Consider the following 23,199-nt stretch of genomic DNA (forward strand, 5'->3'; position numbering starts at 1 on the left):
TCAGTATGCAATGATGGAGTCACATACTGTTATAGCATGTGTGTGTACCAGGGGCTCCTACATATGATGGGGAAGAACATTCCCACTTTCAGTATGCAGTGATGGAGTCACATACTGTTATAGCATGTATGTACCAGGGGCTCCTACATATGATGGGGAAGAACATTCCCACTTTCAGTATGCAATGATGGAGTCACATACTGTTATAGCATGTGTGTGTACCAGGGGCTCCTACATATGATGGGGAAGAACATTCCCACTTTCAGTATGCAATGATGGAGTCACATACTGTTATAGCATGTGTGTGTACCAGGGGCTCCTACATATGATGGGGAAGAACATTCCCACTTTCAGTATGCAGTGATGGAGTCACATACTGTTATAGCATGTGTGTGTACCAGGGGCTCCTACATATGATGGGGAAGAACATTCCCACTTTCAGTATGCAATGATGGAGTCACATACTGTTATAGCATGTGTGTGTACCAGGGGCTCCTACATATGATGGGGAAGAACATTCCCACTTTCAGTATGCAGTGATGGAGTCACATACTGTTATAGCATGTGTGTACCAGGGGCTCCTACATATGATGGGGAAGAACATTCCCACTTTCAGTATGCAGTGATGGAGTCACATACTGTTATAGCATGTGTGTGTACCAGGGGCTCCTACATATGATGGGGAAGAACATTCCCACTTTCAGTATGCAATGATGGAGTCACATACTGTTATAGCATGTGTGTGTACCAGGGGCTCCTACATATGATGGGGAAGAACATTCCCACATTCAGTATGCAGTGATGGAGTCACATACTGTTATAGCATGTGTGTACCAGGGGCTCCTACATATGATGGGGAAGAACATTCCCACTTTCAGTATGCAGTGATGGAGTCACATACTGTTATAGCATGTGTGTGTACCAGGGGCTCCTACATATGATGGGGAAGAACATTCCCACTTTCAGTATGCAATGATGGAGTCACATACTGTTATAGCATGTGTGTGTACCAGGGGCTCCTACATATGATGGGGAAGAACATTCCCACATTCAGTATGCAGTGATGGAGTCACATACTGTTATAGCATGTGTGTACCAGGGGCTCCTACATTGGCACCTCACACACTTTATGAATACTGCAAATACTATAATGAATTTTCTAATAGAGTTACACTTTTACCATCACTTTATAAGCATGTTTTCATGTGTTATATTATTATGTATTTAAGTGATCTTGTTCGTCATATTACTGCAGATAATATTCAGAGAGATGAAGCCGTGCCAGACAAAGCACATGAAATTCCCATAGATAACAAGGGTAAGATTCTGGAAGTGGCTTTATTTTGGGAGGAAGCTCCTAGTGAGATGTGCATAATACATCTGCAAAATAAAGCTAGCAGTACTCTATAGGGTATACACTAAGCATAATATAGGATATAAACTATTAAGTTTCTCATTCCCCATGCATTGTTATAACCATTTCACGACAAAGCCTCTATATGTAATATGAATCGCATGTAACAGAATTAGACAAATATGTAAAAGCCATTTGTTATGGCCACATCATCACTAGAATTACAAAATAAATCAACTTAATACATTTATTTCTCCTCAATCCTTGTGCATTATGTTGCTATGTACTCTGATTATATTATGCTATATGTACTGCAAGTAAAGTGATGCTGATTGATTTAAACTTGAAAACAATTAAAATGACATTTGTTACAGCCATGGGGACGATTATTCTCCTATAGATATGGTATATGTGCTGCTACAGCAGGACTGCCACATCTGTTAGGGCTTGTGCACATGTACACACCGGCTATCCCGCTACCAATATATCCTTTGTTCTGACTAAGGATAAATCTTTCTAGTGTGTACCCAGCCTTAATAACATTTAGTCAAAATGAATTTATTATAAAAATTATATATGCCTTGGAGATTAGCCTTTTTTTTCCTTAATGTTTTTGATATCTGGTTGTTATTTTGGGTTGGGTTTGTGTGACCAGTGGTCAGGAGACCGGCAGTCACCATTCCAACACTGGGATCCCGGCTTCGAGATGGCCGGCTGAGGGGGAGCGCAACGAAGCAGCGCTCGCCACAGGTTCTATTCTAACTCTATGGGTGTCCTGGACAACCATGAGTGGGAATAGTCCCTGTTACTCGGCATGCAGACTATAAGGATTGTTAGGGGGTGGGATCCCGGCGTTGGTATTGTGACCGCCGGTCACACAACTACATCCCGTTATTTTCCTAGTTAATCAATAAAAAGCAAATGACTAACTCTATACTTGTTTCCCACCGCTGGTGGTCTAATGTTTTCCTTCCTTACTTACACATTTGGTACCAGTGCTAGCAGTTATTTTACAGCCATACAGGAAAAGGAGCGTTTGTGGCCTAGTACACATCTAACTCTTACAGGTGAACTAGTGACTGAATAGTGTGTGCTGCCAATTCTATTCCTTTCTCACTTCAGTTGCATTTCATCTTATGATTACAATAATCCAACTGAAATTCACTACAATGAATTTACAAATACCAATTATATCGATATGAAGTCATCAATGTAAAAACAGATTATTACATCTGCATTTGCTTATAGATCCTTCACTGGGCAGTCCACCATCATTGTCACCGAAACAAAGTAGGAAGAGAAGCCCTAGGAGGCCAGAAAAGAAGACAAATAGCAATATAATGTATCCAGATGATAGAGAAGGTACTTTTTGGGGATGATATTAAATGATGTCCATATGTAATATTCATATGCACCATTGTAATATCACTAAAAACAGGGCACGTCTCATTAAAGGTATCCATTCACATGGTCGACCATGTTATGGTCGACAGTCATTTGGTCGACCACTATTGGTCGACATTGACATGGTCGACATGGACACATGGTCGACACATGAAAATGGTCGACACGTGAAATGTCGACACATGAAAAGGTCGACGTGAGTTTTTTAACTTTTTTTTTTTCTTTTGGGGAACTTTTCCATACTTTACGATCCACGTGGACTACGATTGGAACGGTAATCTGTGCCGAGCGAAGCGGTAGCGGAGCGAAGGCACCATGCCCGAAGCATGGCGAGCGAAGCGAGCCATGCGAGGGGACGCGGTGCACTAATTGGGGTTCCCAGTCACTTTACGCAAAAAACAACACCAAAAAAAGTTAAAAAACTCATGTCGACCTTTTCATGTGTCGACCTTTCATGTGTCAACCATTTTCATGTGTCGACAATGTGTCCATGTTGACCATGTCAATGTCGACCAATAGTGGTCAACCTAATGACTGTCGACCATAACATGGTCGACCATTCATACCGGAACCCTCATTAAATGGCATTGATGTTATTGGAGAAAAAATTGACTCGGATCTCTCTTTGCAACCTGTCAGTTTGCGGATTATTAAGTAGCCCTATCGGTCACCTAAAAGTGAATGAGACCGATATTAAAGTAGTGGGGCCCTACAGTGATTAGTTGCCAAGTGCCAAATCCACTTAGTAATCAATGCATTTTCTTATTATGTCGCTCCCTCTCTCACTGTAGAAGACAAACTTGAGTATGAATTAAACATGGCGATATTTAACATTCCTGGGCTTTGTGCTGTGGCATGGAATAAAACTATATTCATTATTTTGCCACTCTGGGACTTAGTGCTGCTGTTTATGCTATCAACTGTACTTTCTAAATTCATCAATAACATTTAAAAGAAAGTCAGTGTTCATTTACTACCTTGTGTGTTATATATTTTATAATCTGCATCTGTAGCCATAACAAGCACATATATGCAATGATTGATAATGATATGCATTCCATTCTTGTTGTCATTGTGAGAAATCATCTCTCTATTTATGTAATGTACAGTATTCCGGACCTAGATGTAAATATAGACCCTGATTGTGATTTGGAAGCATACAACGATATTGTGCAATTTGCGCCCATGATGAGTCTCTGTGTGGCCACTTCTCTCTGTGAGTGAAATGAGCATTTCCGGTTTGCAACTGGGTGGCTACCTTACAAACTCAGATCCATTTCGCCAGAGTGTTGGGCTAGTAGCCAGACTTCCACGCTAATCTGTGTGACTGGTCAAAATCACTTACATACCTTTCATTTAAATATCCGAATAGTGTGTGTGCTGCCAATTCTGTTCTTGTTTGGGGTCGCTTCCAGCTTCATCTTATGACTGCAATGTTCCAAATGATATGAATCCAATATATGCTATGAATCCAATAATGTAAAAACAGATCATTGTATCTACATTTGCTTATAGACCCTACAGTGGAGAGTACTTCATCATTACCACCACTAAAAAAAACTATAAAAAGGAGCCCTAAGAGGCCAGAAAAGAAGAGATCTAGGAAATTAAAATATCCAGAAGATGATGCAGAAGGTACTTTTATTGGGATGATATTAAATGGTCTCCATATGCAATATACATATGCACCATTGTAATATCACCAGAACCACAGCACGACTCATTAGATGACATTTAGGTTTGCGGGCAACACATGCCTATTTACACATTTGGACTGTCAGTGTTTTATAAGATTATCAGACACTACAGTGATTACTTGCTTCAACTAGCGCCAGTACTGTATGTTGTAATGGATAATGGATACCCCCATTTACACATTTTCTACTGCTGAGGAGGGGGGATCCTTTTAGCCACAGTCATTTTTTTCATTAAAAAAACTGTCAATTTTTGCAATTGTTGCCAATGGTCATTATCGGGCTAGCCAATTACAGCCTATTTTTTGCAAGAAAAATAATCCCTTTTCGCATGAGAACACAAAGGATCCGTGAAAAGCCATAAACCTATATGTTTCCATGGCCGCAATTGCAGATTTTTTTTTTTTTACTTATTGGGGATTTGGTTTCACCTGCCTCAAATCCCAGATAAGCGCCGGTGTCTGGGCTAATCGTATAGCCCAGGGTGAGTCAATTAACTGTGGTAAATTACTGTGGCTAATTGGATACCGCCTTCAGTGTTTTATAAGCTTATCAGATAGTACAGTGATTACTTGCGTCAACTAGCAGCAGTATATTGTAATGGATACCCCATCAATGTGACGGCATATTACTGTATATTTCTCCAAATAAGGGCGACTGTAGTATTCCTCCGAGCAGAGCTGGATTAAGGGCTAAATATACTGTAGTGCCCCAGTTCACATTATGCCACAAAGAAACCCCAGTTCACATATGTCACAGTGACCCCCAATGCTGGGGAACTGTGAGCACCCCAGAGGCGGTTTAATAGAGCAGACGGCCCATTTGCAGGCTGCATGTAGACCCTCTCCTCTCTAGCAGTGCAACAGATCCTGGCTTTGGGTCTATTGTGTGTGCTCAGTTCACCAGGAACATGGTGCCTGGGCCATGTTCCCTATGACTTTTCTACTGGGCATCTGCTATGCTGCACTTTCCCTGTGATTTCTTCTGCTCTGCAGTGCCAGCTGACGCAGGACCCCAGAGAGGTAAGTATAATTATGGGTGAAGGGTCTGCAGTGCACCCAGTGTGTGAGGGGCCCTGTGTGATGGCCCCAGCTGCCCTGTTGTTGATCCAGCTCTGCCTTTGGGTTTTTAAAATAATCTCAGCATTTGTCATGGGTATATGAGCTAACAATAATAGGGGTAATACTGCTTCAGAGAAACGGTTTTCATTTTCTCAGAAACGTATTATTATTATTTTTAAAAATCATATTTAATTTATTTTCTGGGAAAATAAAAATATTGATCTCATTAAACATAAGTTCAGCATGGTTTCATTTTTTTGTTCAGACCTGTTGATTCTAAATATAAGAGTGTGTGTTCACTTTAATCTAGATCCCTACAAGGGAAAAGCACCATCTAAGTATCATAAAAAATCTCCCCCAAATAAGAACAGTAAGAGTCCAACCAATTCTTCACCTAAAAAACCAAGAAAGAAGAAAAGGAAGTTTATAGTAGTGTATGAAGACGACCCGGAAGGTATTTAGAAAAACGGGCATGTTTGGGGTCAGAGTTTCTGCCCCCAAAGAGCATAGATTTGAGTCATATCTAATCTGACTTAGATCTCTGCGCCCAAATCACAAAGTCATTGAAACTAAAGCACTGAAAGTTTTTATTAACAATTTCAGAGAATATTTCTACAAGGAAGATGGTAAGGTAAGTGGTTAAGAGATTGTCACATATGGTAAAAATTAAAATGTAACTTTTAACATAACCAGAAATGTCTAGGTAGAAAATATTGTCAGTAAAACCTAACAAGTGTATACACAAAGGTTGTTGAACTAATCCTGTGCTTGCTGAAAGGCACATATACAGGACTGCAGCTGCCATAAACTCCCCTGCAGTTTCATTATTTCATTATTATAAGGTGCCACAAATTCTGCAAGAAGAGGGAGTAAATTTATAAAAACCCCTTTCATGCCCCTAGGCTAAAAACCCCAAAGTATAAAAATAACCCTGGGTGGGGTGTAATGAAATCCGAGTTCGACGGCCGTGCGGGATGCCGGACAAACTAGGATAGTTTTTTAAAGAGGCATTCACTTACAAGGCTACAGAAATGGATTCTGCGCCCAAAGATACCGGGAAATATCTGAATATGTGTTTGAGAAGGAGGTTTTTTGTTTACCAAATAATAATCTTCTAAACAATATTTAAAAAAAATAATAATAAAATCACTCAAAGTAGGAATACTAATCTCCTATCTGCAGCCGTCTGTTACAGGGCAGAACTCTTCCCTGAAATGAAACCAACTAAACATACTGTACATAGAAAGGACAGCACCGATAGGGGACATATATGTAAATGTTTTTTACTGTTACATTACATTACTGTACACATTAATACAACACATTAATAAAACAAGCGCAGGACGGCATTACAATCCACATACATATAATTTAAATATTGATAAAATTAGGCTATAGACAGTATAGAAAAAGACACATTAATCCCTTTTCTTTCCCTTTTCATATCATTCTAATAGCACCAATCTCATATAGTCCACACAGAATTATGCTATTCCAATTTTGCCCACTGGGCCAAATAAACGTGGTATGGATTTCTGTAGTCTCCTATGCATAGGCGGCGGGATGTAGGGGGAGGTGTTGTGACCGGCGGTCTCCTGATCGCTGGTCACATAACTACTACATCCCCTTCAGCCAATAAAATAAGAGACAATGGGCGTTATTCAATTCTTTTCACCCCCTTTAACACTCGTCTGTTTCTGCTGACGGGCGTGGTATAATCATTTCAGCTCGCTACCTCCGGAGTAGAGAGGCCACCCAACCCTTTACAGAGCTAAACCTGATAACTATGGGCGCGATATGCGCAATAACGGGGATCACTTTAGAAAGGAGATTGGGCGTGATATATAATTTGAATACCGACCAATGAGTGTTGGCTAATTTAGACTGTAAGCTCTAATGGGGCAGGGACTGATGTAAATGAATACAATTCTCTGTACATGCTGCATAATATGGTGACTTCATATAACTACATAATAATAGAGACCGGATTCTGAACATTTACTGAATATATATACATATATATATATATATATATATATATATATACACACACACTATGTAAATAAATCGAAGGCTCTTACTTGCAGGTGCCGGTATGTCTGAGTATCAGTTTGCAGCCCATAATTACTAGGCACACATAAAATTGCTTACTATAAAAAATATAAGCAACCTTCATAAATACCAGTTGAAAAATGGCAAGAACATACAGGAATCACAAACAATTACTTAAGTAATACTGAGAGTAGTAATTTGCTTTTTTTTTAATTTTTATAACTTTCTTAGAGGTTTATTTACAAATCAAGACACGGCTAGTAAAGGCAGCACGGATGGTGTAATGGTTAGCATTACTGCCTCACAGCACTGAGGTCATGGGTTCGATTCCCATCATGGCTCTAACTGTGCGGAGTTTGTATATTCTCAACATACTTGCGTGGGTTTTCTCAGAGTACTCCGGTTCCATCCCACAATCCCAAAATATTCTGGTAGGTCAATTGGATCCCAACACAAATTAGCCATAGTATGAATGTGTGCTCGTGTACATGTGGTAGGGAATATAGATTGTTAGCTCCACTGGGGCAGGAACCAATGTGAATGAGCAAATATTCTCTGTAAAGTGCTGCGGAATATGCGTGCACTATATAAATAACTGGTTATAAATAAATAATAAAAACATTGCCAAGTTAAATATCAGACATAGGGCGAGATGTATTAACATATATCGCTGCCCCCTCACCACCCATCGCAGCAATGTTGATCGCATATGCGATCAACAACGCAATGTGGTAACAGAGGCCCCCCGCGATACCTGTAAGGTGGTGTGCTGGGGGGTCTCCGTCACTTCCCTGGGCTCTCCACACTCCTCCCATGCCGGGAAGTAGCAGCAGGCTGTCCCCGACGCCTCCTCCTACTCCCTGCAGCCGGAAGGACCTCGGGCTGTGTTGCTGTGCAGAGGAGGAGTTTACCTTCCGGGTCCAGGCTTCCTGGAGGAATGTATGCCGGGGCGGAGGCGGGGGGCGGTGGAGGCGGCGGCTTCTATAGGGTATCGCCATCCAAAAACGGGGCTTTTATCGCATTTTCCCTTTAGTACATCCCACCCATAAACACAATCAGAAGCGCCGGGTTTTATATAAAGTGGATTTTATACAACTGTTACTGTTATACTGCATTTGAAGAGACCTATGGAACAAAACACGTTTCATGAAAACAATCCATGTCTCCACACTGAAGAAATGATCAGTTAGAACGAAGTGTAGAGTTCGGAGTAATAAAACGGCCATGGTGGTCTGTGAAAATGTCAGCAATTGGATAAAGCAATAAAGAAGTCTCTTCAGTGAACTGCAGTTGGCTCAAGTATTTGAGAATACTTATATTTTATTTTTTATTTTTTTTTATGTTAGATTCCACTGATAATCCACCAAAGGATAAAAGTACACCACCAAAAAAGGCTTCTAAATCCCCCAAAAACAAAAAACCTGGGACAATTGAGGAATCAGAAGAAAAAATTGAAGGTACTGTAGTTACAATAGGAGGTGTAATACATTGAGGTGTCTAAGTGGAAACGATATTGTCAACTGTTGTAAATGACACAAGAGCTAAAATGCAATAGACATGGCTTCTGCGCACAGAGGTGCTGATTTTGAGTCAGAGGGGTCTTTGTGTATGGATGCAAGTGGCGAGTTTTTGTATAACGTATATATGAATTTACACATTGTTATGTCTGTCCTATTTTGAGTCACATGGAACTGCCTTTCTGTAAAATTGGGCACTTCAGGGTTGCAACAACTGCCTGTCTTGTGGGAGTGTCATGGGAATATCATGGGCAAGGGCATAGCTATAGTAGGTGCTGGGGGTGTGGCTGCTAATGGGCCCGGCATCCTCCAAGACCTGGCCCTCCCCCTACATCCACTTATACTGCCTGTGGATTCTTCTCTCTGTCCCTCACCTCCTCCCAGCATCATTGACTACTGAGAGATGGAGCAGTAACGGATACAGGGGTGGTGTTGGTGGTGGTGGGGGTTAAGCACAGTCACACATATACTGACGCCAGCCTCACAGCAGTGTATATACAGCATCTGTATGCCTCACATCAGTGCATTTATCAGCAGGTTTTTTTTCTCTTGCACAAACAGTACACATTCATATTTACACATATATGACACAATTCTAAAACCAATTCATGAATGGAAAGTTAAGATGTCTTTATACTGCCATGCTGCATTGGCATAGACTGTGTGTATAATACAATGTATGACAAGAGTAAAATAATCATATATATGATGGCATGACACGATAGATAGATAGATAGATAGATAGATAGATAGATAGATAGATAGATAGATAGATAGATAGAGAGATAGAGAGATAGATAGATATGTCACAAGAAAACTTTAAGGCTCATTTATTATTAGTAGTAGTATTTTCGACCCTGGTCGCTAGCTATTATGCCCAGCTTTGCCTGATCTTTTCACACTTTCTCTCACTCTCATGTCTGCCCCTTCACCTGATTCTCAATCGTCTCTATCCCCCCTCCATCTCTCATTCTCTATTATCTCTGTCTCCCTTTCTCTTATTCTGTCCCACATCCCCCCTTCAGCAGTGTGTACAGGAGCCAGGCCTCCAGTGAGAGCAGTTAGGGTAGGGACCGGTGGCTCCCTCCAGCTCTTACTGTGGTTGTGCAAGGCAAGCATTTAGAAAATGTACATACAGATGTGTTATTATACATTTTTGCTGCAGTCATGCCAAACAGCCCATGTTGGCATGTCAGGTCGCGTGAAAATCTCCTTGCATTGGGAATCTTTTTTGCTGAAAATGCTATGACTAGGTCGCATGAGGAGACTGCTGATTAATTTGATATTTGGCAATCGTATATCTATCTGCGATTAGTCTCTGAATCTGTACATGAAGTGCTGCAATGTAGAAGCTGCAGCTTTTTTCCCATACAAGTTCTGTTCTGCTCTATATACAGACTCAGTCACACACAATGTACAAGTGTCATATATCAAATTCATCAGCACATTCTTCTCATGCGTCCTAGCCACACTGCATTGCAAATAAGACACATTTTCGGCAAAAAAAGATGGCCAACGTAAACAGAGATGCACAGGATCTGGCGGCTTTCAGGAATCTTGTGCTGCATGGTGTATTGAGGTTGGATGTATGAGGACATATCTGTAATAAATCATGAGTTTCTTCTTTAGGAACATAGCCTGATTCAGAGTTGTGAATAAAACAAGAAAGAACAAGTGACTGTGTACCTGGACAAACTATGTTGCAATACAAGGGGTGCAGATTCCACTTTTTTTGTGTGTGCATGTAGGGTAAATACTGGCTGATTTTGCACGTAGCCTACAAATGGGTTGCAGTTATATGACCGGCAGTCAGGAGACCGGTGGTCAACATACCGGACCCTCAATCCCACCCGCTCAAAACCCCGGTGGTTGGCATGCCGACCAACAGGGACAATTCCCACTCCACGATACCCATAGAGTGGGACTAGAACCTGTGGCGAGCCCCCCCTCCCATCCTCACCGACATTCTGCTACCGCAATACCGGCGTCTGTATGCTGACCGCAGGCCTCCTGACCGCCCTTCACGCATACCGAACCCCCATACAATTTGCTGAAAAGCTTTCTTTTTACACTGCAATTTATATTTGTTTGGCTACACCCCTCCCAAATATAACTGTTACTTACATAATACTTCTAACCTACGTGCAGTGCAACATGGTCAGAGGCGGCTCAATGCACTCTGCGTGGTAAGCAATGCAGGGAGGTGCCGGGCTACAGCAGCAGAGTCAAGGTGCTTCAACATCTGTCCCCCAGTTCTGCTGGCGATAGGATTTTTCTACTGCAACAGCAGCCATTTAGTAGCCTAGGACAAATTCCCTCCCACAGGCCCCCACCCCCTTACGTGGTTCCCCCTGGAATGGAGAGGGTAAGTTAAGGAAATTTTCATATTCCTTATTAAAAGCTTTTTTAAAAGCTACTCCAAGAACACAAAGCCTGCCTGCAAAAGGGCTGTAAACATTGTATACACAACGTTGGTGTCCATCTTTTGCTCTATTCTTCTCTCCTCTGCTTTCTTATCTTCTCCTTCTCCAATCTCTCCACCTTTCTGTCCTCTCCAAGCTCTTTTTTTAACAACTTCATCCCCTGTTCCATCTCACCACCTCCCACCCAATCCCTCTGCGCACTGCTTCTTCCACTCCTTCCTCCACTGTCCTCTTCCCGATGGGTGCAAAGGGCACTACTACTGTGGGCATTATGTGTGTAAGTGGCATTACTACTGTGACCGTTATGTGTATAATGGGCACTACCATTGTGGGTATTATATGCTAGGAGCACTACTATAAGGAGCACTAGTGTGGGTATTGTGTATAAAAGTACTACTGTGGGCATTGTGTATAAGGGGTACTACTATGTGGTGTAATGTGACTAAAGGGCACTACTGTGTGATGTAATATGAATAAGGGGCACTACTGTGTGTCATAACATGAATAAGAGACACTGCTATGTGGTGTAATGTGAATCATGGGCATTACATGAGGTGTAAATTGAATAAGATTGTACTACTGTGTATCATAATTTGTACTATTGTGTGGCCATGCCCCTTTCTTGTGAGACTGCACCCCTTTTGTGGCATGTGCATTCAGTGTGCACTGTCCCTTTATAAAGTACGAGTTACCAGCCCGTCAAAATGATGTAACAACATAAAAGTTGAATTGCTATGTTGGGCGCCATTTAGTGGCCGCCGGAGTGCAGAACACTTCAGTTCCCCCATAGAGGCAAGGGGCAGCATTAGCCTTTTATTATATAGGATTGGTGAGGGTGCAGGGGTGCATAGAACACACTAGCAATGGCCCTGAACCGAGGTGCACAGTTACTTGCTTATTTTTGCTTTATTTCCAAGTCAGGCCCATAATCCTTATTGGTGTCTTCATGCTGAAATATTTTATAAGTAGCTGGTACACTGAGGGCCAAATGTAATTGCCCATTATTTGGGGGAGCTGGTGCGATTTTGGTGAGAAACCAGGTTGGTTTTGCCTGTAAACTAATTGCCACTTTAATCTAGAAACAACCTCAACAGAATCACACTGGCTTCTGCAAATTGCAGGCTACTGAATTTGGCCCTAATTGTTTTAACACCTGAAGGTGTTAAAAACATAACATATCAAGTTTTTAAAGACCATTGCTTTATATTGAAATGGATGTAATACATTGTTAACCTGTTTGTTCTTCCTCTGTCACAACACAAGATCAACTTTGTTTAGTATTTTCCACACAGACACTGGTAGGATGCCTAATAAGCTAAATGACAATATTTGAATCTTGGCACTGCTTAATCATCAATAAAACTGTAACTCAACACCCTTATGACTACCTTAGTACTGCTTAATCTTCAATGAACTTCTCAATTAGCTCATTCATGAGATTGTGCCCTAATAAGGTGCCTCTCAAATCCAGAAAGAAAATTGATGTATGCTACATCCCTGAAAAAAACTGCAAAATGACTGGTGAAACGCGTAGGTTAAAGATTTGCTCTAATGACTGTAGTGCTACAGTACTACTGATCTGATCTTAAACAGGATCATAAATCAAACATCCAATGGAAATATGACACTACTGGAACTGGACAAAAAACTACTGTAGCAGGCACAAGGAATTTAACTACAAAATTAGGAGAGTATACTCTGTTGAAGGTTAAAGACTTGCTCCAATAACTACAGTATAGTGCGTCTGCCCTACTGAAACAGCATCACCCAGCACTGAAGCACACACTGTAACTGTGACCCTGCTAGGACAAGAATCAGCTGATGCAGGAAACCATCCGCTTCATATGTAGCACCATTTCTGGTGAAAATCAGAATAACAGAGCAGTGTCCCAAATCACTGTTGAATATGAGATGTGAAAACCTTACTGCCTGGGGAAGATACCTTCTGCATAGGGAAAACATCACCTAAGGGGAAACATCAAGCTACTGGCAGCACAGCACGGAACCCAAAGTACCAACAAAAAGTGAGTTATTAATTCTACTATTATAGACTGTATCACTTACAAAAGCACTATTGTGGTGCATAAGAAATTTGCCTGCAGAAAATACGAAAACTAAACCTTCATATCTCATCAATTGAATGATTAACTCATTTCTAATCCATAGAGGAAACGGAAACTTTGTTTCACTGTCTGTCACTGAACTGTTACAGATGGAAGGACACTTCTCCTAACTGCTAACACATATGGATAATCGATATCTAACCAAGACACAGTTTAAGCGTCTTTGAAAAACTGATTAGAGATTATCTTTGATACCTGTCGCAGAAATAGGATTTATGTATGTATACATACCGTAAATAAATTATAGTCTTGCTACGTTTTCTTTTTTACCCCAGGTAAATGTTACATTATGGCATCCTACCTCTCAATAGTTTAATATATCTCCTACATGCTTTATGTAACTCAACACGCAACATCAAGAGGATAATACAAGGAAAAATGACAAAGCATTACAATACATTTCTGTTTCTAATCATTGAAGCAAACACAATTCTTGTTTGATTATATATCACATTTTTGTTGTGCTTGTTCCTTGTAATGTAATTTATAAAGACAATAAAATGAAAACTAACACACTAATGTATAATCTTACTAACGAATGGACCTAGTAAGATTCTTACTGCTCTTCATGATATGCCTATTCCACAGATGGGTTAGTTTATAAACAATGTGACTCCCATTTAAAAACTTGAATATGTGCACAGTCACTCCCTTCTCTGTTTTCCCATTTCTCCCTGGATCCTGATTTCAATACAAAATATCCAGTCATAGAAATAAGACATGAAACATTCATATATTTTCCCTTGTGGGGGCTCTGTACATCAGTCAGACTGAGCTCCAGCAAGACTGATGATATGAAAGTGAACTGTCTTATGCAAGCCTATGCTCCCGAGGTTTCAACAGGCATAGACTATAGGCTGGGGTTGCAAATACCCGCCCAGCTCGCCCACCCGCTAAAAAACACTTTTTATTGCCTAAACGTCCCACAGTGACTATGGGCCCATCATTTTTTATTTATTTTTGCTGAGCATTACCTGTACCCTAGTGCTCCAGACGTTAAAGGCTCTTTGCACTCTGTGCCGTAACAAGGCACACTCGTAGGAAGCTGAGGATAGTTTTGACACAATGGGAGGGGCGGAGGGTAGGGGAGGGGTGCAGCGGACCAATAGAGATCTAGTGCTACTTCAATAGAGAAAAGAAAAGGAAGAACAATAGCACTGTGATAAAAGAGGTCAGCAGACTTTATTTCAACTGGGTGTCTGTGTGAATACTGAAATGATGACATAAGCTTTGAAAGATTGAAGTGCCCGAGGGGGCTTGAAATGCCTCAAAGCCTTGGGGCCTGGCCATGAGTTAATACTGCAATAATCCCGGCCATGGGTTTATTACAGGTTCAGATTGGTTGCCATACACTGAATAACTTTACATCCAACTAAATGATTATAAAGTTGGCTTCATAAACTAAAAACTTATTCATTAGACCTTCCTGGTATTTTATCTCAAGGAGGGGAATATGTATCAAACCTGGTGTGGTATCTACAGCAATTAGACAGTTAAGTAGACACCCTTTATGGTCGACATGCATTAGGCCGACAGTGTCAAAAGGTCGACATATAAAAGGTAGACAGTAGAAAAGGTTGATATGTTTTTTGGGTGTTATTTTCTCTGGTTCATCAAATGTGACCACAGTTATTGCAAACGTACTGTATACTCTCATGGGCTTGTTTTACTTGCCACGCACAGGTTACGATTCCCAATTGTAGTCCACATGGATTGTAAATCACGCAAAAATTAAAAAGAATGCAAAGAACCCAAAGAAACTTGTGTCAACCTCTTTTAACCTGTTGACCTTAAGCACAGTATACCTTTTACCTGTTGACCTTTTGACCTTGTCGACCTAATGCATGTTGACCACATGGGGTTGACCTATTTACTGGCTATCTATAAATTGGAACCCTATCAAACCTGTAGGAGAGATAAAGTGGAGACGTTGCCTTTAGCAGCCAATGAGCTGTACTTTTATAAACTGTGCTACAGTAGATACATGCTAACTAGAAGCTAATTGGCTACTATGGGAAACTTCTCCAATTTTTCTCTGTTGAAGAATTGATACAAGTACTCTAAAGTATTTTGTCACATACTGGGCCGGATGTAATGAATTCCGAGTTGGTTGGAGGTGCGGTTCCCAGCCGAACTTGGACATTTTTTTTAAAGCGGCAATCATTTACAAGGCATGGTTTTGCCTTGTACATGATTGCCACTTTTTAAAAAAAACTTCCCGTACCTCCATCCAACTCAGACTCCATTACATCCAGCCCATTATTTCTCTCCAACACTCAGCACATTATCGTTTGACTGCTGGATCACTGTAAAGATAGAGCTAGACTCTAGGTTCTTGCCAACAAGCAAACTCCATCCTTTTCAATTAAAAATAGTTACGTAAAGATATATTAATAATTTAAAAAAATGTGCTTACGGTTAAGGGGATCTTTCAGCTTAGTGCTGGTTACACTAACACCAGGTGAAAAACAAACATATTGTCCCCACTTATTTCAGGGTAACATGCTCTGGGCTTTGCCAGCCTGGGCTGGGGAATCATAGCGGGAAAGCTTGCAGTGTGACGGTCCACCATCATGCTTCCCTCCAGCCTCCGGTCAGTTCAGTCTACAAAAATTTGTGCAGCCCTCCTACTGGCTATAAGCAGGCCAGGTGCTAATAGTACCAGGGGTCTTGCCCATACATGATGCCTGGTGGGTATTGAGGAAAAAGTCCTAACATGTTTCTGATGTAAAACATGGCTGCCGGGGCAAGCTAGTACTCGGAGAATCACAAAGGCCAACTCGGACATGTAGTTCGACAAATAATAATGTAAATAAAATGACATAAGTTTTAGAAGAAATACAAATTCATAAACACACACAGTTAAAATTCACATTGATTTTTATTAAATACTAAATTATGTCAGTTGTCCTGAAGCAACTCAACCGAACAGGAAACGACCCCCCCCCCCCCCCATGAAGAAATAAAGTACAGTCACCAGGATAATGAAAATATCTTCTGACGCTACTTTCCTATACTGTACTTTAACATTTGAACAGTATTTAATATGTGGCTTTCTCACAATTACTTGCGGTCAACCCATGAGAAAACCCCATGTTTAGTATAGGTGCAATGATGTATATATGGAAGTATTGCTGGTTGCACCCAGCTGGACTATGGGCCTAATTCAAGGTTTATTGCAAAAGCAAATCTTCCTCTAAAGAGCAAAACTATGTGCACTGCAGGTGGGGCAGACATAACATGTGCAGAGAGAGTTAGATTTGGGTGGGTTATATTGCTTCTGTGCAGGGTAAATACTGGCTGCTTTATTTTTTCACAGCAATTTAGATTTCAGTTTGAACACACCCTGCCCAAATCTATTTCTCTCTGCACGTGTTACATCTGCCCCACCTGCAGTGCACATGGTTGTGCCCATTAGAGGAAGATTTTGCTTTTGCGATCAACCTTGAATTAGGCCCTATTTTCATTATCTCGGTCCCTGAAAACAGGTAGCTTCCATTTTTATTTTATTTTTCAATATCTAATTATACTATGTCAGTACAGTGGGAAAAGGTAAGTATTTGAGAAAGGAGTCTAAAAGTACTGTGTGTGTTTGTTTATTTATTTAATTGTGATTTTTCTAAAACTGTTGTGCTGTCTTTACTCACATTTAAACTTGGGGAACTACAGGTCTCAGCTGTTCTTGGTGTCAGTGTAAGCGGGAACATGTGATTTTCTAAGTGCCCGCTTGCCTCGGCAGCCATGTTTGTCAGCCATGTCATGCCAATGACAAAATGTTGTTCTTTTTTTCACTATTACTTCCCTACCCATTATATTGGCACTAAGGCAGGTTTTACTGAGGAGGAAAAATCTACAAGGGTTTTTGCAAGGCTCACCACCTGATGAAACCACCCATGTCCCTAACTGGCCTGGGGCTGGTTGGAACCAGTGTTGACCCCATTGACAATTGGCCCCATGTGAATTTTCCCCCTGATTTGGTGGTAACCAGCAATAGACTGAAGCGCCAGTGCTGGTTTATAAATTGGGGGGAAAGTGGAAAAAAATGATGTAAAGTACTTTGTTTTTTAAACCTGCAGCACTAATATTCAGTCCTTGGACTCCTCAGTCTGCCTCCTTGATGCATATGGGAGTGGATGTAATTAAATAGCCTCAGCCTTGTCCTTTGTATTATCCCAACACCCTGATGCTGAGTGGCACTGCTAGAGGAAGACCTCTGAGAGTTGGGATACATGCATCCATCGGAACACAGACCAGTGTTACGCAAACATTTGTTCTAAAAATAAGACACAGCCCTTCCCCTTGTCTAACAAAGAATATATTCTTTGTTAGACAAATTAGTATTTTAAAACCATATATCTTAAGCTACAGTATGCAAGATTTTTGGTCAAACAACAAAAGGGACAATTTTTGTCCAATGGAAGGTCCCAATATATGCTGTACATATCATTAAGTGATTTATTTTTAAAGTTTCAGATCTTCTGCCACACCACACTGAATTTACAAAAGTCCCCCAAAGTAGGGATGAGGTAATCAAGTTAAACCATGGGAAAAATTGGCAGATTATCAATAATGCATACCCTGCCCATTTTTTAATTTTGGACCAAATTTTCTGTGAAGGCCAACCAATTGGATTATGGAAACTGAGCATTTCTGGATGTTTCTGACTGCTTTATCAACGTTTGGCCAAATCACTTATGCCATCACACTGCACAATAAAACAGATGGTACACCCAATTACTGGCAAATCAGCCCAATATTTGTATGGCGTATAGGTGTTCAATGAATTCCTAGTCCTCATGTCTATTGTTCATCTGTAGTTATACAGAGTGCTGCCTATCTGTGTCTTATGTACTGAACAAGAGTTCCACATACATACAGTATATCCATCCCAAAGGCCTAGTGACCCATTGAAATCCACCTTCAGGGTTTCTTATATTAACAACATTGTCTTGACATGGCAATAGTGGGCAGGGTTAGCATTCAATAGCATCTTGGGGTCTATATATTTACATCCACCCACACTATAGGGAATACTGCATTATGCATGAAATAATGAAACTCACTATCTAATGTTTAACTTTCAAATAAATGTAATTATACAAAATTTGAAATAATAGAAAGCTGTTTATATATGCACACACACAAGTGACTTGAGTTCCAAATTTAGTGGAGTCAGTAGTCTTCAACTGTGCCACAGAAAATGTTTACACATAAAAAGGACGATTACACCAGCACAAACAAGAAGCGGCACTCCGAGACTTGGTGTAGATGTTATTATTGAATACACATTAGTGACATCCAATGTTTTAGGTACACACGCCCCTTTGTCAAGGTAAAAGAACAAATAAATAGATGATAAAGCCCACCATGTAAAACACTGGGTGCTGTTGTTTCACATGGTGGGCTTCTACTGTTTACAGGCGAGCTGCTTTTACACTGTTGCGCTGAGTGCCGCTGCTTGTTTGTGCTGGTTCATATCTACTTGTTTCTAGAGGGCACCGAAGCATTAGAATTACATAGGAGAGTGTCGGTCTGTTTGTACATTATGGCTGGGATGTAATGAAGTCCGGGTTCAGCAGCCGCGTGGGATGCAGGCTGAACTCAGAAGATTTTTCTTAAAGGGGCAATCATGTACAAGGCATGGTTTAGCCTTGCACATGATTGCCCCTTTAAAAAAATATGTTGAGTTCGACCAGCATCCTGCATGGCCACTGAACTTTGTCTTAATTACATCCCGGCATATATATATATATATATATATATATAGCAAAGTAGTGCCCGGCACTCCTATATTCCCCAAAGTGTAGTGCTGCGGTGCCTTCCCGGTGACACAGAGTCACTAAACAAAATAGCAAGGAAGCGTGGCGGTACAAGCCCCGAAACATGTCGGCCCCACGACCATATTAAAGGATTGAATTAAGCCTGATGAGTGCCGCCACGCTTCCTTGCTATTATATATATATATATATACTGTACATACAGACACACATACACGTATGCATGCATTCACACATAAAACATATAACAAGGAGTAGAACAATAAATGTTCATTTAAAATGCTCTGTAACTATTATTTGCAGAGTCAGAAGAGAATGAGTCCTCCTCCTCTTTTTCTTCATCCTCTTCTTCGTCAAGTGTAAAGGGAATTAAAACATCCAAAAAACTGTCAAGGAAAAATCAAAAGAAAAAAAAGCCTGGACATGATAAGCCAGATCCAGACAACCCAGATAATACAGGTATTTTTTGTTTACAAATGTTTGTTAAAAGTTATTTTTTACTTACAAACATTTGTAAAATGGCATACATATGATTATGTCTGGACATGAGTACATTTGTAAAATGGCATACATATGATTATGTCTGGACATGAGTACATTTGTAGAATGGCATACATATGATTATGTCTGGACATGAGTACATTTGTAGAATGGCATACATATGATTATGTCTGGACATGAGTACATGTGTAAAATGGCATACATATGATTATGTATGGACATGAGTACATGTGTAAAATGGCATACATATGATTATGTATGGACATGAGTACATTTGTAAAATGGCATACATATGATTATGTCTGGACATGAGTACATTTGTAAAATGGCATACATATGATTATGTCTGGACATGAGTACATTTGTAGAATGGCATACATATGATTATGTATGGACATGAGTACATTTGTAAAATGGCATACATATGATTATGTATGGACATGAGTTGCATTGGAACTTATGAAGTCATTCCTCCTTTAAAAAGCCTTGTGGGTACCAACTATCAAACTACTGACCAATATAATTTCTGTAGGAAAGTAACAAGCACATAAGCACAACTTATAGAGTAGGGTTTCTTTAAGGCGTGTCTGTAAGGATTTAGGAAGTATATTACGTCAATTGCAGTTAATTTTGTCTCATATGCAGTAATCTTCATAAATGTTACCCATTGTGTAAAGAGCACTGTTGGGCAGAAAGAGTCCTTTCTACTGTACTTGCTTCAACACAAGTGCTGGATTAGAGTGACCTCCACAAGAAGTATTGCAGGACAAACGTGTACAGTGGTCACAGCTATTCCTTTATAAACAGGTAGTCCCTAGCATACTGCCTAAGTAATAAAGTACCGGTAATAGAGTTATGTGGCTGCACAGTGATCATCTAATAAATAATCATCATGATTCTGAGTGACAGATTTCAACATTTTGGGCCCTCTAGCTGAGAGATCCATGTCTCTAATGCTAGTATATGCTGCCTGTTAGCCCTAACATCACCTGGGAACTCCACACAACCGAGTATTTTATTTTAGGCTGTTTTGGAAATTCTAAGTTCTATTTTGGTCAAAGCAATATAGTTAGGAATAGACTGAATCAAGTAAAAAAAAATGCTAATGGGTTGGCTGACTACTTCCATGATTAGCAATATACAGGGGCATATTTGTTAATTATCAGGACTTTGTCCTGATAACTATCATTTCTTAATTCCATTTATTGCTTTATTAAGAAATGATGTATTGCCCAAATTTAACAAAATTCACATCCAAGGACAGGCACTCCTATATTTGCTACAGTGCCCCGTACATATACAGTATTCAGGGGATCCTTAATATTTGTGTGTACCCCCCCCAAAAAAAAAACAGCCATTAAATCCCACAAAGATTTTTGAGAAATATGCCCCATACTGTTCTACATATGATATTATTAGTAAGTATTACATTCACATCAAATGTCCAATTGCAGAGCCAAAACGGAAGCCAGAAGACAAAAATAGTAAGCCAAAGAAACCCAGAACCAGAAAGATAATAGAAGGTGATGATGACCCTGAAGATCCTGAAACCCCTCCAGAAGGTGTGAAATTGAAACAATAAGTGGACGATTTATCACCATCCGCATCTGAGGATGTGGATAGGATGTGATAAAATCGATCCAATCCGCACTGTGATAATTGATTACATCACACGGATGTATCAATTATCACATGCAGGGACAGAGCTTGCAGCAAGCTCTGACGCTGCGATGCCACTCTGCAGCAGTGTGTGCAGCGCATGTGCCACTAACAACATCGCCGCTACTGCCACCAGGTCACCCCGCCTTCCCCGTATACTTACTAGGTGATCGGTGCACTGGTGCACTCCTCCGCCTCCGGTCATGTGATCTCTGACTCCTGCACAGTCATCTGATGTTGCACACAGCTGCAAATGCAAGTTTACAGCATCAGATGACCGGAGTCACAGTACAGGAGTCGGAGATCAGCCGGCCCTGAGCAGGAGGAGAGCACTGGAGCACTGATCTCCGGGGAATGTAAGTATACTGAAAAAATATATATTTTTTTTTTTACACAGTGATCAGCTTGTGTGTCCATGGGACACATAGAGATGATCACCGGAGCCAATGTCCCTGCACAGCTTTCTCTGCCTAGAAGCAGAGAAATCTGTGCTGCAGAAGGCTGCATATTGCCACGAGCCCTGTGATAACGCCACCTGTAGCTGGCGTAATTATCACAGGGATCATTGCATTTTTAAGATGAAAATTCAGTAAATAAAATGATAAAATATTATAAAATACTAGCAGTTTGGAAGATTAATTTAGAAATGTTTCTGTAATAAGTAAAATATAATATTGAGTTACTGTATGTTTGAAGGTCTAATAGTTACATTCAGTACATATCAAATATATAATTACAGAGCCAACTCCGAGGCCTAAAGACAAAGATAATAAACCAAAAAAATCCCAAACCCCAAAGACAAAGAAAGGCGATGATGATCCCACCGATCCCAAAACACCTCCTGGAGGTGTGAAAGTTGAAATATTAGATCTAAACTATTGCTCTTTTAAAACTATGTGGCTTTTCTATCTATCGGTATAACTAACCCTCGTTTTCTCCAGACTTTATTAACTTATTCTCTATTTCACATAAATACCTATTTCTAAATAATAATCTTTTCTAAATTTTTCAGGGTCAAATCAAAAGCCACAATCACCTAATGATGAAAAAGATGGAAAACCCAAAGAACCAAAAATTAAAGGTAATAACAATTGAGATTATTATTATTATTATTATTAACAACAGTTACTTATATCATGCCAGCAGGGCCTTATTAACTTATAGGCACACTGCGCACCATGATTCTAGAGGCCTGAAAGCACCGGTGTAAAACTCTACATTATGGGGCATAAGTATCAAAAATGATTTGTGAGATGTCCTTATCGAAGGTACTTGGAAATATTAAGTACCTTCTGAATATATGGGCCTGATTGGATAAGGTTTTGCCCAGTTGCTTGCTTTTTTGCTTTACTTACAAACATGAATCAGGCCCCACAGTATGTACAGAGCACTACATAGTATTTTTACTGACCCCTCTATACCTTACAATGCATCACTGATCCCCCTATACCTGCTCCTACATTACTGAGCCCTCTATGCCCTTCACTACATTACTGAGCCCTCTATACCCTACACTATTATTACTGACCCCTCTATACCTTACACTACATTACTGATCCTGCTAATCCCTACACTACATTACTGACCCCTCTATACCTTACAATGCATCACTGATCCCCCTATACCTGCCACTA

The 23,199-nt window shown here is 40.3% G+C and overlaps 1 protein-coding gene across 15 annotated transcripts in view; it reads left to right on the forward strand.

The window, feature by feature from the left end:
• The window catches only part of PRG4 (proteoglycan 4), a 137,463-nt gene that overhangs the window by 60,590 nt on the left and 53,674 nt on the right, over positions 1-23,199 (forward strand). For 5 of the 15 annotated variants that reach the window (XM_063940230.1, XM_063940216.1, XM_063940217.1 and 2 more), the window contains exons 6-14: positions 1,256-1,318; positions 2,603-2,716; positions 4,274-4,393; positions 5,824-5,967; positions 8,912-9,022; positions 19,709-19,864; positions 21,361-21,468; positions 22,305-22,412; positions 22,578-22,646. In XM_063940230.1, coding sequence (XP_063796300.1) covers positions 1,256-1,318; positions 2,603-2,716; positions 4,274-4,393; positions 5,824-5,967; positions 8,912-9,022; positions 19,709-19,864; positions 21,361-21,468; positions 22,305-22,412; positions 22,578-22,646 — 993 coding nt within the window. The remainder of the gene's footprint in view (positions 1-1,255; positions 1,319-2,602; positions 2,717-4,273; positions 4,394-5,823; positions 5,968-8,911; positions 9,023-19,708; positions 19,865-21,360; positions 21,469-22,304; positions 22,413-22,577; positions 22,647-23,199) is intronic. The other 10 variants (XM_063940221.1, XM_063940220.1, XM_063940219.1 and 7 more) reach the window with 10 other exon arrangements.

This window comes from Pseudophryne corroboree, chromosome 9 (genome assembly GCF_028390025.1).
Source record: "Pseudophryne corroboree isolate aPseCor3 chromosome 9, aPseCor3.hap2, whole genome shotgun sequence".
NCBI classification, from domain to species: Eukaryota; Metazoa; Chordata; class Amphibia; order Anura; family Myobatrachidae; genus Pseudophryne; species Pseudophryne corroboree.